The sequence below is a fragment of the Gorilla gorilla genome, chromosome 6 (assembly GCF_029281585.2).
Source record: "Gorilla gorilla gorilla isolate KB3781 chromosome 6, NHGRI_mGorGor1-v2.1_pri, whole genome shotgun sequence".
Taxonomy (NCBI): Eukaryota; Metazoa; Chordata; class Mammalia; order Primates; family Hominidae; genus Gorilla; species Gorilla gorilla.
The window spans coordinates 130,893,628-130,921,109 of record NC_073230.2 but is presented as its reverse complement, the minus strand read 5'-3'; the positions used below and the strand labels follow the sequence as shown (position 1 = coordinate 130,921,109).

The following is a 27,482-nucleotide window of genomic DNA, read 5'->3' as shown; positions in this document are numbered from 1 at the left end:
CCCAAACTTGACCTCTGCACTCTGAAATCCAAATACAGGCTCTCAACCTGTCTCTCAGGTTTCAATACCTATTCTCGTGCCCTGTTCTGTCTCAGTAATTGACCCTCTCCCATCTGCTCAGGCTTCAGCCGTGAGAGTATCTATTGACTGGGCCAGAATTTTCTTCAGAAAACTGATCTGTGTCTGTTCCAATAGCTTTGCAGGCCCCTACGTTTAGCCACTGGAAACAGTGGTCACTGCTATTAGAGAACTAGTTCCTAAGCATAAATACTATTGCTAGAGTTTCCCTGTACTTTAAAAACTCTCTCTTGTCCAAGGCCTCAAGCTTGGTCTCCAATAGTCCATAAAAGGAACTCTGAATACATGAACACCATGTAATACTCTCTCAAGGGATTTGTCAACCTCCAATTGAAGGCTGCTCCATAGCCCCAGTCTGACTTGCACAGAGCTATAGGGTCTTCCAATCAGATCTGGTCCTTTCCCCAGGTCTAGGGCATGGGTATTCACCTGTCCCAAGTCCCCATCTTCTCTGTGCTCAGCTGTAATTCCAAAGAGCTCCAGGACTCAAGCTTTCTCAGGAGAGAGATAGACTGAAAGAAACTAGATAATGTCCCTACAATACCATTCTGTTCAAATGAAATCTGAGCTTTCAGTAACTTCAAAGATAGATAGAACAAAACTTCTGATAACTTAAAAAAATATGAACTTGTATAGTTAGCAGAATTTATCTTCCATATATTTTATGTTACATATAAAATATTACAAATATGACAAAGCAGGAAAGATACAGAAAATGTACTTGAGAGACCTTGAAATCACATATGAATATACTTGCAAGTATTAGAAGGTAGAAACGTTGTGAGTCATGACTGAAAATAAATATAATCGATTTGAACTGGGTAATAAGCTTTAATGCCTAGTGGAATTTGCCAAAAGGAAGAAAAGAAAGATATGTTCTCATAACTACAGTTTCATTCAAAACAACTATTTTTTAAAAAAATCCATTAGTACTGAAGGGCTTTTGAAGCTACAAAATGTTTACTGTCCTGTGACTTGAATAATAAGACCAGCTGAGAGATGGAAAAGAAAGCAGTGATGGAAAAATTTTATCTAAATTATAGCAATATACTTTAAATTATAGCAATAATATCAAGCTTTATATATGAATAAATAAATGTTTACACTGGACTTGCTGAGTTATTTCTGTAGTCTCATCTCATATCAATTCCTCATGCACTGCCACCATTAGTGATTCCATGCCCTATTTTACTTCTTGAACACACACTCTGTTTTAGCTTTTTTCCCCTGAAGCTAAGTAACCTCAACTACTTACTAAGAGCTTCCCTGAACTTTTTGGTAGATTTTAAGTAAGTATATGAAATACTTCTCTTTGTAGCAAAATGTACCTATTCTTAGAGCAGCAGATATACCACCTTGTTCTGATGTATAGGTTAGCAAGCAAAGCATTCAGCAGTACTCCCTGAGCAGACTTCTCAATTTCCTCAAAAGAAACATATTCAAGATAATTCCCTTATCTACCTGAAGGAAGTGTAGACAACATACATGAAGTTGGCATTATTCTGGCAGGGAAGAAAAACAGTATATTAAAAAAAATGAAGGCTGACATCAGATTCCATCTTCTCATTCTCTAGAAAATACAATTTGAATACAATGGAGACAATATCTATTACATTTATAGTACAGCTATTCAAAACAGCAGATAAAAGATTTCCAAGAAATTCCTTTAACAGCAGAGCCACTTTCTGGAGTGTATGCAACAACAGCATTTTTGGATTGTGAAAACATCACATCCTGCTTCTTCTGAATTTCTCCATTGAAGGCTGTTCCACAGCATAGAATCATTCATAGAACATGAACAAAAAAAACCCATCACATTATTCTACAATTAAAAGAAATCTTCTCTGAAGTGAATTCAGTGAGTAGGATGAAACTTATGAGAGCTGCACATATTCCTGAATGTCTCTAAGTACTTACATGGTTTACTGTTTTGTTTTTGCACCGAGAGGACTGATAGCGCTCTATATACATTATCAGGTATCATTTTCTGCTACTGTAGTATTTAAATGTACCACCGAAGTGGTACATTCTACATTTGGTAGGATGTTATTTTCCTCCTTCCTGAGGGCAAAGTTCTTTTTTCCTTCTTTTAATTTAAACTAGATTATCTAACGGATCCATTATGATATAATAAGGCTTTAGGGAAAAGAATCAGTGCTTAAAAACTCTAGTTGAATGGCCAAATAAGTAATGAAGTCATCAATGGATAATTTCGCCTTATATATACCATGATGTCCTCTGCATTTCTGGCCACCACAATCACTTAGTGTTTCTTGATCACTCACTCTGCCCATGGGGCCGTAAACATATTCACTACATGCAACCTTGGAAAGGAGGGAGAGAAAGCTGCTGTGCATAGTTTTGGGTAGAGTAATGCTGTGAGATTGGGAGGAAGACCACGGGTCAGGTTTCCCTCTTAGTGGAGAAAGTGAACAAGATCTTCTAGCTAGCAGAAGGAGGGATTTTGGTGAAATATGTATATTAAGATGGGCAGTGACAGAGAGTGCAGACTAACCAACCAGATAGCATCGTGCATTGATGGGCTGTGGGGATAGAGGAATGCATAAAACAAGGTAGAAAAACAAGAACAAATGTCCATACTCTGAAAGCACCATGGCAGCAGAAAGCCTCGAACCCACAGTATCAATGTAAAAAACTTAAGATTCTGGCTTTGAAGAAGTCATGTTACATTTTTTTTTTCCATAGAGACTAGTTCTTAGGAATGTGTATGCTAAATCTATGTCAAACTTATTTCAAACTGTATCTCCACCATTATTATAAGGAAAGCCCATTATCACTGAAGGGTATGAGGTTAAAAGCAGAGGCTTTGAAATCAGTAGACCTGGGTTCAAATCCACATTCTGCTACCTTCCACTTATGACTTTAAGGAAGCTAAAAGACCAATAATAACAAGAAAAACAACAATAGTGTCTATCATTGCATTATAAAGATTATACGAGAACACAAATACAAAGTGTCTGGTACTATGATTGTCTTGAGAAATGGTTATTATTAATAAGGACAATACAAACCAAGCTAGTCTCTTTCTTTGTACAAGAAATGTTCATTATCAAATACACCCACTGACAATTTAGAGATTAAGGCAAATTGCCAATTGAGGGAAAAATAGATTAAAGCCATAAGCATGGAGCAATGAAAAATATCTCACCCCAGAAATATCTCACCCCAAGTCCTCAAAAATATCTAATCTATACAAGTGGAATCATACAGTATTTATTTTTCTGTGACTGGCTTATTTTACTTAGCATAATATTCTTGTTTCTTTTTTTTTTTTTTTAATTTGAGACAGAGTCTCACTCTGTCACCCAGGCTAGAGTGCAGTGGCGCGATCTTGGCTCATTGCAAGCTCTGCCTCCTGGGTTCACGCCATTCTCCTGCCTCAGCCTCCCCAGTAGCTGGGACTACAGGCACCCAGCACCACACCCGGCTAATTTTTTGTATTTTTAGTAGAGGCGGGGTTTCACCATGTTAGCCAGGATGGGCATACTGTTCTTAAGGTTCATCTATGTTGTAGCATATGACGGGTTTTCTTCCTTTTTTCAAGGGTGATTAATATTTCATTGATACATATACCACATTTTCTGTGTCCATTCATTAATGGACATTTAGGTTGTTTCCATCTCTCAGCTATTGTGAATAATGCTGTAGTATCTAAAGTAGGCAAACTCTTAGACACAGAAAATAGAATGGTAGTTTTCAAGGCTGGTGGAGAGGGAAAAATGAGAAGTTGTTCAATGGATACAGAGTTTCAGTTATACAAGATTAAGACATTCTAGTTAGATCCTGTACAAGGTGCATATAATTAACAATTCTATACTGTACACTTAAAAATTTAAGAAGGTAGATTTCAAGTTATGTGTTTTTATCACAATAAAATTTTAAAACATCTACTCTGTATCAATTACAGAATCATTGCTGTTAATGTGTTCCTTTTTAAAAATGTACATATGTCCTTGTGAAGGTTGGAAATTCAAAGTCCAGCATAAATTACATTGATCAGATAATCAGTGAATATATCTATAAATGAATACTCAAAGAAATGGATATTTGATTGGGAAAATAGGCAGAATGACTGACTAGGGAGCCTGGTAACACTTGGCGAGGAAGAGGACCCAGACAAGGGGCAGAAAGGGGGATTCTAACCTTCCAGTGCAACGAAATAATATGTATCTGGGGAGGATAGGAGAAGAATACATCAAGGAAGAAGGAAGATGCTAAGCCAAACTTTTATTTCTTTGAGATCTGCCTAATGTCTGAATGATCTGGTCTTTTGCACTTCACTGACAATTATTTTCTTAACCTGTTTGGTGTACAGACTGTAGGCTGCCAACGCCTTTTATATCCTTTCCTTATAAGGCCAATCTGAGTCGTCTTGAAGACTCTCAAATGATCCTTTACGAATGAGAGATCTTTATTTCTAGTGTGTAACACTAGAAGATTCATAAAATTGTAGCAATGTTTACAATAAAATAATTTATAAACTAAGCCTTTACAACTTGTAATAAACAAAATCTTTACTTTCTCCTGTAGTTCACATTTCCTTTAAAATATTATTTTACATCTCTCTTAATAAAAATCTAAGAAAAAGGGCATTGCTATTTTTGTTGCAAATGGTCTGCAAAAATTCTAATTGGCTTATGAGATCAATTCTACCCAACACTATCAACTTCCTGGAAGTCCCCTTATTTCTTAAAAGCCTACAATTCAATAATCTATCTCCCAAAAAAGAGAAATAAGTATGATTATCCTACACCTGTAAGACTTAAAGAGGGTAGGGGAAACAGTACTAGAAGAGAACAGACAGGAGAGACAGGTCATAGCTATTTTTCTCATTAGGGTCACAGCCAGACTTTCAGGCCAATGCCTATTTTTATGGGCTCCAAAAACCAGGGGTACATCCTCTGTTTTAGAAGAGAAAGAAATAATATACCCTTTTAAAACATTTGGATATCAAAATAGCTAAAGATTGTTGAACAAAAGATATAAACAATTTACGCAAATAAAAGCCTTCAGAGGACACATTTTCCTTCTGTCTTCTCTTCTAAGAGAGGGATTATCATTTTTAAAATTAAGGTGATACTCTCAAGTAAGAACTAACTATGATGACATTTAGCGTATCTTTCACTTTTAAAATCTATCCACTTCCATAGTTATAAATCCCAAAATTATCTAAAAAGTTATATATGACAAAGACAATGAACATAATACACCTTCCCCCAAATCCAATAAAGTCTATCAAAATCCAAGGAAATGGTCAGGGGGAAACCAAACTACATATCCTTAAGACAAAGAATTCTAATAATCTATAAGCAAAAGAGCAATGATTGAATGGGATAAAAGGCAATTTAGGACCAGGTGTGGTGGCTCACACCTGCAATGCCAACATTTTGGGAGGCCCAAGTGGGCAGATTGCTTGATCTCAGGAGTTTGAGGTGAGCCTAAGCAACATAGCAAAATCGTGTCTCTACAAAAAATACAAAAATTATCCGGGCATGGAAGTGCGTGCCTGTAGTCCCAGCTAAACAGGAGGCTGAGGTGGGAGGATCACTTGAGCCCGGGAGGTGGAGGTTGTGGTGAGCCAAGATTATGCCACTGCACTCCAGCCTGAGTGACAGAGGCAGATCCCTTCTCAAATAATAATAAAAAAAGCAATTTAAACAAAAGATTTGTACAAAAAGCAGTTCACAAAAGAAATGGAAACAATAATAAATACCAATGTAAATGTTTAACCATATTATTCATCAAATAAATGTCAACTAATGTATTAGTTAGTGGTGTATTAGAGTGGTGTTTCTGTTCTTTTGGTATGTTAAGCATTTAATACTGGGAAGGGTTTTGGCAAAGGGGTCCTTCCGTATACTGCTGACAGGAGCACCAACTGGCACCTGCTTTTCAGAGTGCAGTTTGACAATGTGAATCAACAGTCTTAGAAATATGCCTAACTTTGTGGCAGAACTTATCCTTCTAAAAATTTTTTCTAAAAAATGATTAGATAGTAGGAGTTAAGGACTTGGAATTCAGACATAGATCTCAGTCTCATGTCAATCAACCATTTACTAGCCCTGTGCACACGATCGGGTTGTTCAACACTTTCTCATTTAACCTATTATAAGTCTAGACTTCCTCAGTCATATCCCTGAAGGAGGATAAAGAAGTGTAGCTACCTAATAATATCATTATATTCAGTTGAAAAAATATATACAAGATAATTAAAATACTATCTGGAACCCTATAAATACTTAGGAAATCTTGGCTATCATTAAGAAGTTGTTACAGGGGAACCAAATGTAAGAATATTCATGAATGCATTGTGAATAACAGAAAAAAAACCTGTCAAAACATATTTTAATGAAATACTAGTTTGACAGTGATTGCCAATTGCTCCCCAATAACCATTTCCCCCTTTTTCTACAGTCACAAATTGTTTAGCTGAGCACCTGGCCATCCAGAATAAATGCTAAATTTTCCAGTCTTCTTTGTGGACTTGTGGCTAAGTTCTGGCAAACTGAAGAGTGCAATTTCTGCATTGCATCTGTAAAGGGAATACACAGGCTTTGCCATTTCCCCATTTCTCCATTTCATTTGACAGAATACTGACAGGATTGTGAACTAACCAGGAAATATGGAAGAGAGTAATACTTCCAAGACAGTGGAGCAAGATAAAAGAACCTTGAATGTCGACACCACGGTGCAAGCCATCTTGACTTACTTTGTAAAAGAGAGGTCCACCAGTCTGGACTGACAAGGAAAAGAAAAGAGAAACAAACCTATTCTTGTTTGAACGACACAGCCATTTGGGGTTTTTTTGGGCATGCAGTCAAACTATATTCTAACTGATACAGTGACTAAAAATGATGTTTAACGACATGACAAAGTTTCAGTATATTTTAGATTCAAAAGGCAGATCACCAAGCCATTTGTATAGGGCAATCATTGTCAAAAGTGTACACCTTTTTCTTCCTCTCTCTCCCCCTCCCTCCTTCCTGCCTCTCTGTGTGTATGTATGTGCATGTAGAAAAATGCCAGGAAAGAAGTTAAATAAAATATTAAAAATTTGTATCTCTGATGGAATTGTGGATAAATTTTATTTTATATATTTTATGTTATTTCTGAATATTTGCAATGATTGTGTATAATTTTCTAATCACAAAAATATTTTTCAAAAAAACAAAGATACCCACTACCATGCAGAAAATGATATATTTGGTTGAAAAGCTAGCATATTGCTAAGTCTTGATATATTATCTTTATTTTCAGGTAAATCCTAACTGCCTTATTATGGAGAACTGATTATTTTCTTAAGAGTCACTGCAAGACATTTATATAAACATTACATATATATATATATATGAGATGCTTGAAGAACTTTAAGATATATCAGGCAGAATGACTTTGCCCTTTAAATGGTGAAACTGAAAAGCCAAATTTAATACTTGTGAATAATCTTGTTAAATATTAAAGATTCAAATACATAATTTTTCATATATTTAATTATTTTGTTGATGGAGAGAAAATTAAAATCCTCTTATGGTCTAATACCTCAACTAGTCAGAGTTCTAGGTCTCTTCCTTTTACCACGCAGGTATTAAGTTTTGAAGATTTCCTATCCCACCACCCCACCTCCTCTTGCAGCCATCAAATATGCCAAATCTGGCATAAAAGAAGTGACCTTGAGGTGGAACTTTCTGTTCTTTTCTCAGTAACACTAAATGCCATAACATAAAAAAGCAGGGACCATATGTTTTGTAAGAAAAAAGTTGTAACCAAATAATTTTATTTGCATCCCAGTTGTCTTGCACATGTGAAGAGAAAAAAGACATAACATATATGTCTTACACAGAAAACAAGTTATCTAACAACACTTCAAACAATTACTTCAAGGAACAGCCCAACTCCAAATGCTAAAATTATGGTATAAAGCAACAAACTATAAGCTCTAAGACATAAAAAATACAAATAATTTTTGTTAGGCTGGCTGCTGTATGACTATCCAAAGAAAATGTAAAAAACAAAAAAAACTTAAGAATATTCTGTATTTAAAATAACAAATTTGTATTTACATTACTAAATGACAGTGACAGAGAAGTTAGAGGGAGCTGGAAGAAGGCTGCTGGTGGTGGGTGGTCATGCATTTCTTCTCTGCTGTAGTGCAGGACTCAGAAAACAGTTTCACTTTTGACAATGACAGAAAAAAAAACTTAAGGCATTTTACTAGTTAATGTCTAGAATAATTAAAAATGTGACCTAGAAATGATAAATGCAAAGACTAGAAAGTGCAAAAAGCAAAAACCGGACAGTATGTAACACAATTAGTATGGATAAATATGAAAAATCAAACAAGATGAAGAAAGAATGTTGAAAAAGTATACTAAGATTTCAGACAAGGTCAAAAAATGTGACTATATGATGTTTGCAAGGTTCATTTAACATTAATAAAAAGTTGCATAAAATGTCAAAAATAAAATGACAATGCAAGTTATGTATGGCAATACAAGCTAAAAAAAGAAGCAGTGATATCAGCCAAAACAGGATTCAAGCAAAATCAAACTAAAAAAAAAAAAAAAAAAAAGAGGTTGTTTTATTCAACAAATATTTACTAAGCACCTATCATATACCAGGCATTATGCTAGGGTCTGGGGCTCCATGGTGAACGAACACAAAAACCTTCACTGGGCTTAGATTCCAATGGGAAGAGATAGAGAATAAAATAATTTAGAAAAATGCATGAGTGATAAGAACTAAGGAGAAAAATAAAGAGGGGAAGACAGAGGACATTTGAGAAGAGAGGTGGTTGCAATATCACTGCAGTGTGTCCAGGGAAGTCCTCAATGAAAAAGTATCATTGAGCAAAAACCAAAGGAGGTGAGGAAGTGGATCATAAATAATTATAAAAGAAAGGCATTCCAGATGGAGAGAACAGCAACAACAAAGGCGTTGAAAAGAATGTGCCTTGGTGATCCAGAAAGGCTAGGAGGACAGTGAGGCCAAAAGAAGGGAGTGAGGGGAGAGTGGAGTGGGAGGTCACTGAAGAAGTAACAGGAGAGCTAAGCATGGTGGCTCAAGTTTTTAATCCCAAAACTTTGGGAGGCTGAGGCAGGAGGTTCACTTGAGTCCAGGAAGTCGAGACTAGCCCAGGCAACATAGATAAATTCCGTCTCTACAATAAATTTGAAGAAAAAAAAAACAGCCAGGCATGGTAGCACATGCCTGTAGTCCCAGTTACTCAGGAGGCCGAGGTAGGAGGATTGCTTCAGCTTAGAAGGTCAGGGCTACAGTGAGCTCTGATCATACCACTGCACTCCAGCCTGGGTGACAGAGGGAGACCTGTCTCTAAATAATAATAAAGTAATTTTTTAAAAAAATAAAAAGAGAAATGATAGGAGGCCAGAGCATTTGGGGCTTGATAGACACTTCATGAGTAGAGATTTTGGCTTTTATTCTGAGTTAAACAAGAAATTGGAGAGTGACATAATCTGACTTACATTTGAACAAAATCACCCTGGCTGATTTGTATGCTAAAGTAGGGAGACCAGCTGGGAAGCCAGTGAAATAACCCAAGAAGACATGATGCAAGTGTGGATAGGTGGTAGCAATGGATGGAGATCATGAAAAAACATAACCCAGGAGCAATACTGACATTTGCAATGGAAGATTATGTGTAGGCTGTAAGAGAGATGGAAGAATTAAAAGTGGCTCCAAGGTTTTTGTCCTAAACAACTGAGTGCAGTTGTTATTTACTGGGATAAAGAAGACAGTGAAAGTAGGAGTTGGGATGGGAGGAAGATCAGGAGATCAAGTTTGAACACGTCAAATTTGAGAACTGTGCTACATATCTAAATGGATAGTTGAATATATGACACTCGGGTTCAGGTACAACTTCTGGTCTAGAAAGACAAATTTGGGAGTTATCAATGTAGATAATACAGGGATGAGATAGTCATGCAAATAGTGTAGATGCAAAACAGAAGTAGCCCAAGGAAGAACTCTAAGGACTACAATGTTTAGAAGTTGGGGGGATGAGAAGGAAATAGAAAAAGAGATTGAGGAAGACAGTGGAGTACAATGTATGTAGCTAGTGAGATGGCAGGAAAGCCAGACAAGTATGGCATCCCGGAAGTCAGGTGAACAAAGCATCTCCAGAATGACACAATGATAACAATCGAAAGCTCTTGGTAGGTCCATAAAGTGAGGACCAAGAACACTGAATATTGGATGTACCAACGTCAAAGGCACAGGTGAGACTGATAAGGTATTTTTTTTTGTTGTTTTGGAATGGTGGGAGCAGAACCCTGTTTCAACTGAGTTCAGGAGCAAAGGACAGGAGAGAAAATAGATAGTGACTATAGAAAACTCTTCCCAAAAGTTTAGCAGGCAATGGAAGGGGAGAAATGTGGCAGAAGTCAAGAGAGGAGTTTTTGGTTTTGTTTTATTTTTCTCTAATGGTAGAAATAATAGTATGTTAAGAAACACCGATTATTTTAACCACATTTGCTGATTAACTTATCATATGCTAAGCTAGTAATTTGAAATAAAACATCAATGTTTCAATTATGAATGGATATAATGCAAAAAAATTGAATTTTGTAACTAAAGATGTGACAGTCAGCTGTAAACATTCACACAAAACCTTGCTTCAGGATGGCAAGAAGTCCTTCCAAAGTAATTTATGGTACCTTTGTCTACATTCTCTAGTATTTTACAGCCCTTTCTGCTTTTGCACAGAAGATATATCCTTATCAAAAACTTCAGAAGCCAAAGTAAATTTATCCTAATACAAAGACTAAACATAGTTTTATGACTAATACCGTCTCCAAAGGACCATAACTACAATAGCTAAATTTTGTGCAAGGCTTCTCATACTGAAATGTTTGACTCAGGCCTCATTTTAAATACTTTTTTAAAAAAATAAAGTCATTTGAAAGTGGGATGAAAGTATTCATTCTTAAAAATTAATTTTAAACCTATATAATTCCTTTCTGTGCTCATAATTTTAAAACTTCAATAATTTAATTCATTCCCTATATAATTGTGTTTTAAAACCTGATTTATCCAAATTAAGTCCCGCAGAAGCCTTAATCATTCCTTATAGCTATTTGCCAATTCTTCATTAGACCAAATATTGCTGCTTTTAGCTATTATGTAATAAAATAATGGATTTTAAACTTTTAATAACATAGCTAATATTCTATCAAACATCACTATTTCAACTAGTAGTCTGTTTTTTAGTGTCTCTTAATTAACGTCTGAGCACTGTAATTACTTCCCTCAGATGTGTTGTTTTCTCTTAATTATGTATTTCTTAAATTATAACAATTACATTTTGTCCTGGCATATTAAAACAAACATTTCAAAATAATTTCTTAAATCACCTATTATTCAATATTAGTCAAATTCACCCTAAGTTAAAAATAATGGCTATTCTTTCAGTGTAAGCGATCACATATTTTGGTGGATCCATTATCCTAATTCTAATTCTGACAGGGATAAGTGTTTTCTGAATTGGATTTTCCTATTGTTTTTCACAGAACTAGGCAGTTACAGAAGTTTGTGTAAATAATTTCCATTTGTCTATTAGTCTCATAACTGTTTCAGCCATCTTTTATTGAACATAACACTACCTTTGATAGTATTCCCCTAAACGTTTGCCCCATCTCGATAGACTTTTATTTTTCACAATCTATTTTTTTCACAGTCCCTTACTGTTTTACATGTCTTACTGGGGAGTCTTCATCTATACTCTAAACAATGTCAGCAGCCCAAAGAAGAGAAATTGATTCTTGACACAAAATATATGGTCTCAGAATGTCACTCAAAACCCACCAAGCAAGGCAAGGCATAACTCTAATATTCCTACATTTTTTAAGACTTTGAAGCATCAAAAAACACTGTCTCTCGTTTCTAAGGAAAATAGGTTTTCCTCTACAAATCTTTAACGCTGCTCAAAAATTTTAAAGCATTCAATCCATGATAAAATGCTGACAATACAGCTATTGACAGCAACAGGTAACCAATGGCTGTAAAATATACAGTGCTTTCTCCAAGCTTGAATCAAACAGGATCTCACATATCTCAGATCTTGTTCTTGGTAGAAAGGGATAAAAGGAACTGAGAGAAATGCTCTTGGCTGGCACTAGCTGGGGTGTTGGAGGGATGAAGAGGTGTTAGCAAGAGGGATCCGGTATCTTTTTGTTTCATTAAAACCCCGGCTTGACAGGAAACATAGGGAAAACTTACCCATAGAAATGGTGCATCCGCTGTGCAGGCCAAAAAGTAGATTCTCCCACCGCTACTTAGAATAAAGAAACTTATAGTTCTCTTTCTCTCGTGTTTCTGGCTACAGTCATCTTTCTTCCCTTCTTCTGCATTCACTATTGTACTCTATTCCAATCACTTAATTTTCTTTCTTAAAACTCTGAATGCCATGAGTAAAAGCCCTTAGGAAGTTGTCCATGATTGTGTGCCAATTCAGTTCAAAATCTATATAGACTCTTGGACCTGTTAAAATGAGAATGTGATTTGATTGACCTACTTTCTGTTTACCTTTTTTTAAAATAAAAAAATTAAGAGGGATTGAGTGAATTTGAGGGTGAATTGAATTCTAATTCCAAATGCTGCAAATGTGATCTCGAGTTGCTTACTCTGCCAAATGGGGGTACAGAATTAGTTGAGGTGGTAGCAACGTTTAACATTTGATTGGGCAGAAATGATTGTATTTTCTATTTTTCAGGTGATCACTTTTGAAGTAATTTCACTCATTCATTTATGCCACAAATATTTACTGAGCACCTACTATATGAGCAAGAAGTCTTCAGAGCCCAGTGGCTATATCCCATGAGGAGACCAGACTCCTTGAAGATACAGTCATGGAAACAACAGACACGCAATGTGAGTGCTGTGCCATCATGGGTGAGATGATGTTTCCCTTCCTGTGGAAGGGGACAATGATGTGTTAGAGAAAGTTTCACAGACAAAGTAAAAGACAACAGGAATGCATGGGGCCCAAATCCACCCCAAGACGAGGAAAAGATTGAGCCAAAGGGAAGGAGCACACGTGCGGAGATTCAAGTAAAGCTGGACAGGTAGCTTGAGTTCAGGTTTTGAAGCACTTTGCACGCCCTGGTAAGAGTATCACACGACATCAAAACTCAAAAGAACCTATAGGTCCTTTCCCCTAATGAGTAGAAAAAACATAAAATTTTGTTCATTATTTTCTCAAAGGTTTCCATGGATGGGGACCCTGGCATACCTGCATTGTGTTTTGTTATTAAAGTCAGTTGTAGAATTGCTTTCTGAGAATTACAGAAACACATTATGTAAAAGGAAAGTCCTAAGAATCCGATTCCTTAAATCATTTCAACAGTCATTGCTACAAACTTGCAAAAAGTCTCTTAACATTGGCCTTAGGCAATAATTTATGTCAAATAAGTAATAATTATAAAGTGTTTATTGAACAGTATATATCTTGGCAAGAAAGTAGGCTGGTGAAGATTTCCTACTCTGATAGTAGATGGGTTTGTTGTTATTTTTATGGCTGTGTGTGTGTGTGTGTGTGTGTTACATTTAACAGAGTGGAATGTTTCAGCTGTGTTTTTGATGAGCTAACGTATGTGTCTGGGATTTTTAAGTGAATGAACAAGAACATATATGATATATAAAAAACTTTCCATTCTTTATTACTGAATACCAGATAAAGACCCTGTGAGGATTAATCAGTAGGAACTTAAAAACTCCAGTCTACAGATCCCAGGTAGGATTATATGTGCACATATTAATATTTTCTCACTGAAACTTCATAGTCTGGCATATTGGATTGTAACAGACTGCAATAATCAAGCATAATTACTTCCACACAAAAAACTCTATATCAATCTTTTCTTGATGACCTATTTTCAGTGCGTTTTCCCCAGTAGCGCAATCACCCAAACACATCTCCAGCAAACTGTGTACTACAGTCTCAAAGCCTCATGTTTTAAAAACCAGCACTCCCCTTGTATTTAAGAGTGAGAACTCATCGCATAAAGACACACTTCCTCTGCCAGTAGAAGACCCAACCCATGTCACCATAAAAGGATTTATATGTCATTATCATTAGCAGAGAGACTATTTGGCTGAATATTTGATCTTTGCTTGCCTGAATGCCATCAAGTCTAATACAACTTAGACTCTTGTGATGTTTGTAAAAATTATAAGTGTTTTTTTCCCTCTCCAAATTGACAGATGCCATAGAATTCTAATTTTAAAATGTGAAGTAAAAGAGTATGTCTTGAAAAGCTCCTTCCAAATAGGGAATTGAAATACTTTCTTATGGGCATTTTGCCATTTTGGGGGTGGGGAGGGGTTGGTATAACATTTTGAATAATTTATTGAGAAACATGGAAGCATCTTGTGTTTTCCTGATTTCTTATGCCAAGAATACTGAATAGTTAAAAAGTAATGAGAAGTTAGGAGAAAATAAGCTGGACTCACAGGTAAGACAGAGGCATCATTGGATACATTCTTGTGGGATGGACAGTGCCCAGATGTGCTGTAATTTAAAGGATTTAATGGCAACATACACTAGCCACTCTTGGCTAATTAAATGTGATTTCACTCTTTGTGCTTCTTTCACAGGGATCCATTTTTCAGACAGCATTGCCATCTACGTTCAAAATTCTCCAGAGTGGCCAAAAATCATATGCATCCTAAACATTCTTGGAAATTTTGGTACCAAGAGTTTACCTTTGTCGCAAAATAGCAGCTGCTACCACCAAAAATTAAGGCTCAAGTCGGGATAGACTTAACTGTGGAAATTATGTGACATTTTTCTAGTGGTAGGTGTTGAACAGAACATATAAGAAGAGTGTTTTAACATACACATTTTGCTTATATCTTTTCCTACTTACCCAATTATTTTCAATGTGATAAAGTGGAATGCTGGGGAACCCTAAATGCATTTTGGAGACAAAAACCAACAAACTTCCATATTCAAGCTTCTCCTTAACCAAATAACCTAAAGTGAGTAATACAGGCTTATTGTTATTTATTGTTATGTTTCTTGAATGTAGTAAAAATGACGGGGAGGGACACAAAGGAGGCTCGTAATACTGAATGCAACTGCAAATGGTCCATCCATGTTCAAAAGGAAGAAGTGCTGCTCACATGCTCAGAGACTTTTTTAAAAAAATGAATTCATGTCTTTGTCGTTCCTTGTTCTGAATTTCCACAGACTTAAAATCTCATCCAAATAGTCTAGCATTTACATTATTATTCTCTTTTCTGGTATGTTCCCACCAGGGTACAATTCATATCTGTAATCAGATTAACTCTTCAAAGACAAAAAGAATTTATTTAAAAAGACCAAGGAGAGTGCGGAGCACACAGTAAACATTCAACAAACATGTGCTGAACTGAGTTTCACTGCTCTAACTGGGCCCAAACCCTTTGGAGAGGGCCGACAGTGTATTCAGGTCACAGGAAGAAGCGGCATTCTTTCTGTCCTTTATGCTGGAGGCAGGAAAATGTCAGGCTCAAAATATCCAGGATATATGCTACAATTAAACATAATGATGTTTCCAAAGGATGTAATCTTTTAACATTCAAAATAAAGCAGTATCAGTTTTTAGCAGCAGGAAAAAAATGCATATATATGAAATATACACGTGCATTTGTGTATATATATGCACTTACATATATGCATTTATATGTATCCTTATTTAGGTGTGTATATAGATGCATATATGCACATATACATATATGTTTCCATATAACGTACTTATATAAATGTATTTATATATATAAACCATTACATGTCATTTCCCCATCTGAAAGCCATCAAAGGAAACTTTACAGTAACCAAATACTTCTATTGAAAATCGATTCAGTCATACTTTTAAAATAGACAAAAGTTTGGCATTCAACTCATATATAGCACAACATGTCTATATTTTTTCATTACATAAGGAAAAAATATGCTTACATTTCAGTCTTGACAGCTGCTGCCTTCTCTCTTTCCTAAACTTAGTAATTGATTAATTTACCAATTCATGTATCTTAATGTATCTTAAGAGACATAGAGTAAACAATCCTATGTATTTTTCATGAATTAAAGAAAAAGCTGGCCAGGCACAGTGGCTCACACCTGTAATCCCAGCACTTTGGGAGGCCAAGGAGGGTGGACCACCTGAGGTTGGGAGTTAGAGGCCACCCTGACCAATATGGAGAAACCCCATCTCTACTAAAAATACAAAATTAGCTGGGCATGGCGGCACATGCCTGTAATCCCAGATACTTGGGAGGCTGAGGCAGGAGACTCACTTGAACCCGGGAGGTGGAGGTTGCAGTGAGCCAAGACCGCGCCATTGCACTCCAGCCTGGGCGACAAGAGTGAAACTCCGTCTCAAAAACAGCAACAATGAAAACTGCCAAAGTCAATTTTTAAACAAATTCTGAGAAGCCTAATCTACGCATTATTTTCCATTACACTATTTTTATATAAAATACAAGTTGTAAGCAATTTACAAAGATGCTAGTTTATGGACATAAATATGATGGCCTTCAAGTAATCTGAACTTGTGGTTAAGAAAGCCTGTGTACTGGCAGAATGCTGGCTGAAATGTTCCAATAGTACATGTGTTCACTGTAAAAACGACAAATACAAGGCTTTGAAAGGTGAATGAAGTAAGTAGTTTTCATATTGGCATTTGATAAGATTAACCTAAAACTATAAATATGCTAAAATCCTCCTTCAAAAAAGTTTGCTTGTTTTCGTTAAGTTGTGACTCTAATCTCTAAAAAAAAAATCATTTTTAGCAGCACTATTTCCTCTTATTTTTACTCAAGGCACTGAGTTAATCCGTTCAGAGAAAATGTCTAGAGTCAATTACTGCCTTGTCTTAACAAATTTAAGAGTTTCACCATTCAATAAATAATCAGGTTTCAAGCGACCATCCTCTGTTTCTCTCTCTTCTTTCTTCCCTCCAAGTTATCAACTTCTGTGGACTTGTATGTATTTGCTACCTTCTCTTTTCCTTCCTGGATATTTCTCTGATTCCATGTGTTCCATGCTACATCTTCACCTTCCCAGAGAAGACACTCCCTTAAGGATCACCAGTGACTCACTCCAGAGAATGGCACAATGTCCTACCAATTATACCAATTACATTCATATCAAGTGAGATAATGTATCTGAAAGTGCTTGTTAAACATTAAAGAATTCTATAAAGAGGATGATATTATTATATCCCAAATGATCTATAAATTTCCACTGTGACTGCCACCGTGTAAGAGGCTTTTAACCAAGCTTCCCGATTCCCTGTCTCCCTCGGCTTCAATCAATCCTATGCTCTGATACCTGAGTTATCTTCCTAAAATAAAGAGATCTATTCCAGTCATTTCACTGCTCAAAACCCTTTAGTAATTTCCCATTGTACAATGAATAGATTTCAAACTCAAAACCCTTCAATTGGCCATTGTAAATCCTACCTACCATTTGAGACCTTTTACTGTTATACTCCTCTCCCCACTGTCCCCTCCCTCCAATTACCACGTTCTCACTTTCAGTCCATGTTTCTCTGCATGCCAACCTTAATGCCTCTGATGCCTTCTGCTCCCATGGTGACCCCTGAAGCTCTATCCATTTATCCTGAATGGTCTATATCCAATCCCATCTCCTACTAGAAACCTTCTAAGAGGTGAATTTAAGACTAAATATATCTCCACACAGCTCACAGTCTCATATGCCAGAAACTCCATCATATATGAGACCTACTTATGTATGCATCTTTCTATCTTGTAAAAGTTCAGCTGGCCATGAGAAGAATAGTCTCTCTGGAGGAATATTTATCTCAAGGAAGATGCTCAAAAATGATTCAATAAATTAATTTGTACTTCCATCATCACTAATAAGTATATTAAAGGAGTTATTTGAAACACCTAGAAAAGTTCATTGTTAATTTTTAAATGCAGTTATTGGTGCTTTTCAAATACAGTAAAAAGTAATAGCCTATACCTGATTAATAATTTCACAAAAAACACAAATTGCTAAAATGAAAAAGCAATAGCTAAATCTTAATATCTATTTCATAACAGTAAACAAAAAGCCAAGTTCTAACAAATTATGCATGGAGAAAGAAAATAAATAACAGAGAACAAGAATATGTATCATTGATGAAATGAACGATATTATGTGCCTGTGTCTGGATAAATGTCACTTGGAGCCCCATCTCGGAAGCTGGTTCATTTATCCTCCTACCAGCTAATAGACTTGAATCTTTGGACCCACTCCAAGACCGCCTGGCCTCCTGAAGTTTCCCTGGCTTTCAAAGACTACGAGGTCAATCACCATAGAGCATACTCCTCCTTCTAGGGTTACTCTGAAGCTGAAACTGCCTTAAGAAGAGAGAGAGAAGGGAAAATTTCCAGGACCTTTGTCTTGTGGCACTAGCTTTGTTTTAGGACAGAATAAGACCTGCAAATATCTCCACCTTAAGAAAAATGAACTAAGATTAGTAGTGTCATGAAGTTGGCCTAGATCTGTGGTTTTAGTCCCAGGCTGTGCTCTATAATCACCTGGAGAGTTTTAAGAAAATGTCCATGTCTGGGCTCAGCACCCATACATTATGAAGTACTTGATTTGATGCCCAGGCATCAGTATGATTTAAAAGTCTCCCAGGTGCATAGTCAGCTTGGGCTACTATAACAAAATACCATTTACTGGGTGGCTAACATAACAGACATTTATTTCTCACAGATATGGAGGCTGGGGAGTTTAAGATCAAAAGGCCAACAGATTTGATTCCTGGCGAGGGCTCTCTTTCTGGATTGCAGATGTCTGCCTTCTTGCTGTGTCTTTACATGGTGAATAGAGAGAGGATTCTGGTCTTTTTCTCTTCTTATACAGACACTAAACCCATCAATGACAGCTTCACCCTCATGACCTAATTACCCTGCAAAGGCCCTATCCCCAAATACGATCATAATGGCAGGTTAGGGCTTCAACATGAATTTTGGAGAGGACACAAACATTCAGTCCATAACGCCAAGTAAGTTCAAAATGCAGCCAGGATTGAGAATTATCAACCTAGATAAATGGTTGTCAGCGTTTTTGTGCACTAAAACACACATGACAATAATATCCCACATGCTCCTCGAGTATATCCTTACGCTCCTTTGGACAGATCATGATTTTGCACAACTCTGTGTAGCAGCTGAGACAATACCACCTTGACATATCCTATTCAAGAAAATGTGTCAGAATGCAAGTGGGTAAAAATTTAATAATAGAAATAATTTTTAATCTGATGACAATATGAATAAAAACCATTAGAAAATCTAAAAACTTCCTTATATCTGGCCAGCATGTTCTAAGCATGTAATCAAGACTCTGGTTATTACCATGATCTCTGCTTAAAGGAGTCATTTTAAAAATCAATGTTTTATTTTATTCCTACTCAAGGTACTGAGTTAATCAGTTCAGAGAAAAGAGCTCATAGTGAGACCCATCCTTAGGTAAATAAATTAGAGCTTTAGGTTTCAAGAAACAGGCAGTTCAGTCAGTGACAGTGAAAAAGTAGAAAATTTATCCAGTAAGTGCTAAAGGGGAAGGCAGAGAGAGAGGGTAGAATGTTTCTCCAAGAGCAGGAAGATATCTGTATTTTCATCATAGTTATGGATATTCTAACAGAAAATCCTTCTTTCTTACTAATGAATAAATTATTTCCAAATACCCAAGTACTACATTTCCAAGGAAACTTGTAAAAAAAACTATCCCCTGTTAGCGTGCACATAAATTGACTTGTAATTATTGAACAAGGCCAAAAACTTCACATTAACCAGTACCCAAAATAACTGAGTTTACTTTAATATCTGTGGGCAAATATCAGAAGGGGAAAACAAAGACAATCAGCCCATTTTACCACACTGGAATATTTAGGCAGAAACATCTGTCAACTCATACTTTAAAAATTATGTTAACTACAAAGACCCCCAAATGATATTAACACAGTAAAAATATTTTTAACTAATGGTTTCAAATAGCATTAATCTCTTCCCTATCAAACTTTTCATCAAGGTGCTGAGCAAACTTAGGTTTATTTAATTATCTTAAACTCATGCTAAAAGAAAGTGAAGCTGAAGAGGAAATAGCAACAAAAAAAGAAAAAGAAAAGAAGGAGGGATTAAAGGAATGAAGGATAAAAGGAGGAAGGGAGGGAAGAAGGGAGGAAAGGGGAAGGAAGGAAAAATGGAAGGAAGGAGGAAAAGAAAAAAGGAAGGGAGGAAGGTAGTTGAGAAGAAAATAAAGCAAATATCCTAACAAAAGATCATCTCCTTTTTTTCTGCTTTTGACTCCTATGAAGATTTTTAACTGATCCCATGCCCCATTCCATTTGAATTCAACTCAGTTCAAATATTTGCTATGTGCAGAGTTAAACTTGTGTAGCACATCCTCTCTAGGATTAATGATAAAACTACTGACAAACTCCAAAAGCACGTACATCCACATGATAAAACTGCACTTCCCATCATTTGCCTGGTTTTCAAAACTGTTTTGTGCCACTATCTCTTATGGCCTTCTTGACTAGAGAAGACTTAAACCAATATGACAGCTTTTGGCTGACTGAAAATACAGTGTTCACGGGCTCAAGATACTTTATTTACTCATTACTGACCATCCTGCATCCCTCATTGCCCTCTCCTCCCCAACACCAGAGCAGCACAAGCGCATGCACTTGTACACATACAAAGTGGCACACTAGCTGACTTGATGTTCTGGCCCCCTGGGATGTATCCAAAACTCATTGGTGCCAGCTCTTCTAGAATTAAAAGCTCACTCAAGACTGCTTCTGTAAGTACACACTCAGTATCAATCACAGGAACTTTATTTTCCATGCACAGATAGTGTCTGGATCTATGTAATGCTTGTACAGGCATTAATCACATTCATGACAGCTCCAACCTCATAGAGGATGCTTATATGCTTACGTGTATTTCTGGGAGAATCAATGAAAGTGAAGTTCGTGTACCAGAAGTGACATTAAAGATGGACAGGTCAAGGTGAATGCTGACCTTACTCCCGGACTGAGATCATAATCAAAAGAGGGAAAGACCAGTGAAAATTGGCCAGTCTCAACAACAAACAACTATTTTTTTTTTTTCTAAGAAGCTTCATGGTACAATCTTTCTATAACCTTATACATTAAAGATTTATTGGCACCTACTGTAAGTGCTAAGTTCAAGAATGCAATGTTGACTGAATTTTTCATTGAATTCTTCAATGAATGAATTTAACAATGAATGAATGATGAATGTAAGAATGGATTCTTTACCCTCAAATAATGTGGTCGAGTCGAGGAGACAGATAAATTGAAAAACAATACGGTGGATAACAGAACAAATTATGGAAAATGTACTATGGGAGCAGAGCACTCACTCCCGAACCAGCAGTTAATCTCTTCTGTTCAACCTCAGTCCATAAAGGCTACAAAGTGGCCACTGAACTCTTTTCACCTATTGCTGCTCTACCAAAGGCCCCATCATGTTTCTAGGATGTTTGCATGCTAACACAATACAAACCATAACTACCTCACATGCACGAACACTTCAAACAATTTCAATGACTTTAGAAATTTTTCTAGTTGAGTTGATGACTCCTCATGAGTTCTATCAATCATTATTTTACCAGCGTTTTTTGTTGTTGTTCCAAAACGACACTGCCAGATGGAGATGTTCCATGTCTGCACTGTCCCATGTGGTTGCCACTAGCCACACAGATTACTGAGCACTTGAAATGTGGATAGTGTGATTAGGGAACTGAATTGTTTTATTTTAATAAATTTTAAATTACATAGCTACATCTGCCTAGTGGCTATGGTATTAAACAGGACATTTCTAAAATATAAGTGTTTTAAGATTGTGCTATATGATACATTTTCTTTCTTTAATTTCTTTAAACACAGAGAAAAATTGGTTTCCTTTTGTAACCTGAAGTTACTTCTAGGAATTAATCTCAATAAGACACTAAAAGTTGAAATACAATTTAAATATATATAATATATATATACACAAACACATAAATATATATATACACTTTTATGTATATGCATATATATACATTTATATATGTATATACACACATATCTCTCTCTTGCTTAAATTGGCTCTGACTTTTACCATTGGAATTCTTAATGGAGCAGGAAGCATTTTAAAATATTTGAGAGTTAACATATTCAACACATTAAGAGATATTTGGAAAAGACTTATTTTCGACTAGTTGTGAACAGAAAAAGTATCTTTAAAACAAGATTTAAAGAAAGTTTTCATTGTGGGGTTGAATCAGATTAACTGGGTTGTGAGCATCATGAGTTTTAAGTCTCTGTATGTTGATGCATAGTTGAATTATCAGCGCCTAGCATGGTGCCTTGCAGATGTTGGGCACTTAGTGAACATCTAGTGAATGAGTAGTTAAAGTAGCATGGCTGGAACGATTCTGTATCTGGATCACAGTGATTGCTACATGACCATATGCATCTGTGAAAACTTTCAAGATGGTAAAAATGTAAATTATGCCTTAATTTTCAAAAAAGGATAAAAAAGTAATACAAGAGTACATGGGCAAAATCATGAAAGGGATCCTCAGAAAAGCAAATGGGACTGTGAAATGTACCATCACATCACATGTAAGCAAGCTAGTGAATGCCAAACAGCAAATTGATCCTGGGAATGAAAAGAGGAAAAGCCTCAGGCTCTGGATTGGGAAGGAATACACAGGCTGAATCAGGATTTGTGATGTTAGGCAACTTATCTGAGTTATCTGTGCCGGGTTCCCTCATTTGTAAAAGGTGTAAGATGAAAACACCAATATCAAAGGGTTTTGAGGAGAATGAAATGAGAAAATGTACATAAAATGCTCAGTGCTGAAACTGCACCTAGTAGACACTTGAGCAGATGGTAACTGAAAATGAAACACAGGCTCATCTTCTTAATTATGCCTTCCTTTGAGATCTTCTGGTCCTGACTGAGGGGGTTCCATTTCCATGCAACAGTCTGAACGGTCAGCAAATGGGTGGTCAAGCAAATCTCTCACTTTAGACAGTACTCAAATCTTTTCGGAGTTAAAGGGAATGAGAAAACGCAGCTTATGCTTCCAGAAAAACCTGATTTTTTTGCCAGAAGCAAAATTCCCACAACATAAAATTTTAAGCAAGATCTTGAATCTCTAGTGCAGACATGAGAGTAGAAATGAATTCATCAATGAAATGATTTCTTCTGGCAAACTTCCCTGACTGGAAGCAACCACAGTATATGTAAAAAGGAGAGAGAAATGAAATAAAGAAAATTGCAACTCTGCAATCAAAAGGAATTAATTTTCTGAAGAGAGGCTAGTTATTATTTGGGAAAAAGGCATGAATATTTTGTATATATGGTTACAATTTGTTTTCAGAGGATAAATAGATCAAACTGAGAGTCACAACATATTGAATTTCACGGACTCTATAACCAGCATAAATTAAGAAGTTAATTCTTCCAGAGGAGTTGGGTATAATTTATTGTTAATGTGGCTCTTAAAGCACTAAGATGTGACTGAAAAGTTCAGAATCTGATTCATTACATATTTAATAATAATACTTAAACATTTGAACTTAGTGTACCTTGCAGCACTATAATTCACTTAATTCAAAGATCCTGAATTCCTTCATTAATTAGAAGAAATTATTCCTTAAAAGCTCTTAAAATATCTACCTCTCCTCTATGACTCATAGTTAAGCCTCCTTACAGGAAAGCCACTGTAGTTTTTCCCATAAGATACACCTGTTCAGTGGGTCAAGAAAAATTTGTTTTGGTTCATGTATTCTGATAAATTTTTTGTCTGGAAAGTTATTTGAAAGAAGCAGTTGGTCTATTATGTCCAGTTCAAAACATCAGGACATTTTAGATACAAAATGATCTGATCTGATCACTAAGACATTCTTAATTGCCAATAATCAATATCTTAGTGAACTCTACAACTTGTTCCTGGATGATGGTAAGAATGACAGCCTAATGTTCAAATTGTATTGAGCTGTTCTCCTGTACAGCAAGTCTTAGTCAGTTGACAGGCCCTTACTGAGCACTTAATACATATGTCAGGCTACCTCACTGGCTCTAAGAACACTGAAGATGAGGGGTAAACGCATCCACAAACACTGAAGTAGGTGCTGAGTGAAAAATAATTGAAATGGAGCCTAACTTTTTCATTTGAAGATAATGTGCCTCACTTTTTCAAAACATGCTGCCCCGAGATCAAGATATTTATGTTACTTGATGTTGCCAATGCCTCCAGGTCAGCCTGTTGGCAACTGTGTAAAAGGCCAACTTTGTTAAAATGGTGAGGAATACAAAAGTAGTCACCTTCCAGTCTCAACAAAACTCACTTGGAGTTCCAATGCAAGCTTACATTCAGTAGCATTACATAAGCTTGTGATAGTCGTTAAAAGTTGATTAAATTCTTTACACTTAAATTTTACATCACCAAAGACTTAAAGAAAATGTCCAACAAACTGAAAACTATACAACCAAAAATAGGCTACAAATAATGCTTTACAGAGAAAAACGTTTGCAAATGTGATATATTTAGTATATTGACATAATGGAATATTACTCAGCCACAAAAAGGAATGAAGTACTTATACATACTATAACATGGATGAAACTGAAAACATTATGCCAAGTGAACAAAGACAGACAGAAAAGGTCACAAGTTGCATGATTCTATTTATGTGAAATGTCCAGGATAGGCAAATTTATAGAGACAGAAAGTAGATTAGTGGTTGCTAGGAGTTGGGGTCATGGAGAATGGGGAATGGCTGCTAAGGAACATAAGGTTTCTTTTTGGGGTTATTAAAACATTCTGGAATTAGATAGTGGTGATGGCTGCACAACTTCACGAATATACTAAAAACCACTGGACCATTTTAAAAAGATGAATTGTATAATGTGTGAATTTTATCTTTTTTTTTTTTTCAAAAGGATCCACAACATGCTCTGGGCATGTGGTTTTGAAGACATACAAAGCAATACTCTCTGGTTTATTTCCTTGCTACTGTGATATTTACTTAAATAATTTAATTATTAAGAGGACCTGCCTTCATTGTTAAAATAGATCTACAATAGAAATGTGAATTCAACAGGTGTTTGATGACCACGTACTTTTAAAAAATGTCTTCCCCTCTCCAGAACTGACTATAAGGTTTTAGAATCAATGGAGACCAGAGATTCCCCTGCATGTCTTATGTGTCAACTGTGCATCACACCACCCCAAGCACTTTCATAAAGCCTTTGAAATTTAAATTATGTCCGTGTGTGGGGGTCTATGGGCAATTATCACCGTATTTGCAATGTAATTTTCATTTATTAGAACTTAAAAATAGTTTCTGTTTGTAAAGGTTACTGTGCCAAGAGCAGCACCATCTATTGGATGAAAATGTACGCTTAATAGCTACTCTATTATGAACCATCTAAAATTTAAAAATTGGGAGCCTCTGAAAAGAATTAAATATGTGTACTCACAAAGCGAAGTACAACACTTTGTAACTTTCAGGTTAATGCGTAAACCCATTATATTCTATCGCGATGGAAAATCATGAAGGAAAAAAAGCATTTCTTTAATAAAACGCAAAAGTCCAATCTTGCACTTCTCGAAAATGACTGGAAAACTTGAGTCTGCATCGCAGGTAAAGGGAATGCTTAATCTGGGTATTGCAGAATGCAATTTCAGTTTTAAATGTAACCTGGAGGGTGTAGATGAAAAATGAAATCTATGAATAAGTATATCAACCTGCAGCTCTCCTCTGACTTTGGCAGCACTGACCAAACCTAGAGATTTAGATGGAACTTTTTTTTTTTTTTTGTAAGTAATTGCCCAGACTTGAATATGACTAAATTGAAAGTAATAAAAAAAAACCCCTGAAAAGTCAAGTTGGTGCTTGTGCCTGTTACTACCTTTCAGGTGTGTGTGTGTGTGTCTGCAATTCACATCAGACACGTGCACTTTCCATTTAAGCCCATCATACCTGTAGCATAAAAATGAACAGCAAAAAAGACAGTACAGTACGCAGCCCCGCACCACAGCTGTATTTCTGGTCATTTATCTTCCTATGTATATCTAAAAGGCGATTTCTACACTTTGCAAAAGAGGAGAGTGCAAAAGAGGAGAGAAGAACGGTGGCGGCAGGGATCCGAGTAGCCCTCCGTCTCCAGTAGCTCCGTCTCCTGGGGCCCGGGGCACGAATGCCCGCGGGCCGATGGAAGGGGCGAGGGCGCGGGTCGGGGAGTGGGCACGCAAATCCCACGCAGCTGCCTGCACCGCGCGGCCGCCCGCTCCGTGGGAGCCCAGTTGGCTGTCCCTTTTTCCTCCTGGCTAGATGGCGGCGGCGGCAAGTCGCGGACACGCTGAAATGCTCCCACCCTCATCCCACCGATCCCGGAGCTGAAACCCCACCAAGCTCTTCTCACTCACCCAGGCGGCAAACACAGAGGAGCTGAATGCAAGCGAGGAAACGCTTTAGGATTCGCATTTCCAGACGGTCTGCGGCCCCTCGCCGTGCGGCTCCTCTGCTTCTCAGAGTGGAGAGGGAGGGAGAGCGAAGGAAATGTTTTGTTTGTTTGTTTGTTTGTTTTAATCCTCCAGTGTATAGATCGAAGTGAGATGGTGCGTGCGTATGTGTGTTTGTGTGTGTGTGTGTGTGAGAGAGAGAGAGACAGAGACAGAGAGAGACAGTCAGAGACAGCGAGAGAGGAATAATCTGGAGAAAGCCGCACGGTGGTGGGGCCCGGGGCCGCTAGCCGAGGCGCATGTCCTCCGGCGTGCGGGACTTTGCCTCTTTCGCCGGCTGCGGCGGCCGCGGTCTGAGCGCTCCGAGCGCAGCGAAGCCTGAGTGCCGGGTGCGCGCTCCAGCCCGGCTGTGCGCGCCGCGGCTCCTGGAGGGGGCGGGGGCGCAGGACCGCGCCGCTGGGAGCGTGCCTCGGACCCGGGGTCGCGCGGGGGGCGGAGGGGCGCGGCTCTCGCTCTGGGTCCGGATCCCAGGGTAGCAATTCACACACCGACAATCCTCCCCCTGTCCGCTGCCAGTGGTTTCGCTGCCCTGGAGTTAGAGGGATCCGCTGGGGTTTCCAATGTTCGCAGAACGTTGGAACTCCTTCATCACTTCGGAAGGGAAGGGAAGGGAAGGCCGGACACCCATTGTCCCGCACAGCCAGAGGTTGACCTTTGAGTTTCACCTCTAAGAGTTTTTTTCATTTTATTGTTTTCTGCAGATGCTTAAGTGGGTCCAATCAGAATGTGGTGGGGGAGCCTGGGTACATTGTTTCCCTCCCTTTTTTCTTTCCATTTTCCTAATAAAGCAGTAGACCCCATTGCCTTTGGGAGAGTT

The 27,482-nt window shown here is 37.2% G+C and overlaps 1 protein-coding gene across 4 annotated transcripts in view; it reads right to left on the bottom strand.

The window, feature by feature from the left end:
- PTPRZ1 (protein tyrosine phosphatase receptor type Z1) overlaps positions 1–27,027 on the bottom strand; it is a 189,751-nt gene extending 162,724 nt beyond the window's left edge. For all 4 annotated transcript variants that reach the window (XM_019031497.3, XM_055392192.1, XM_019031498.3 and 1 more), the window contains exon 1: positions 26,570–27,027. In XM_019031497.3, coding sequence (XP_018887042.3) covers positions 26,570–26,627 — 58 coding nt within the window. In that variant the 5' untranslated portion in view covers positions 26,628–27,027. The remainder of the gene's footprint in view (positions 1–26,569) is intronic.
- Positions 27,028–27,482: the final 455 nt, after the last annotated feature.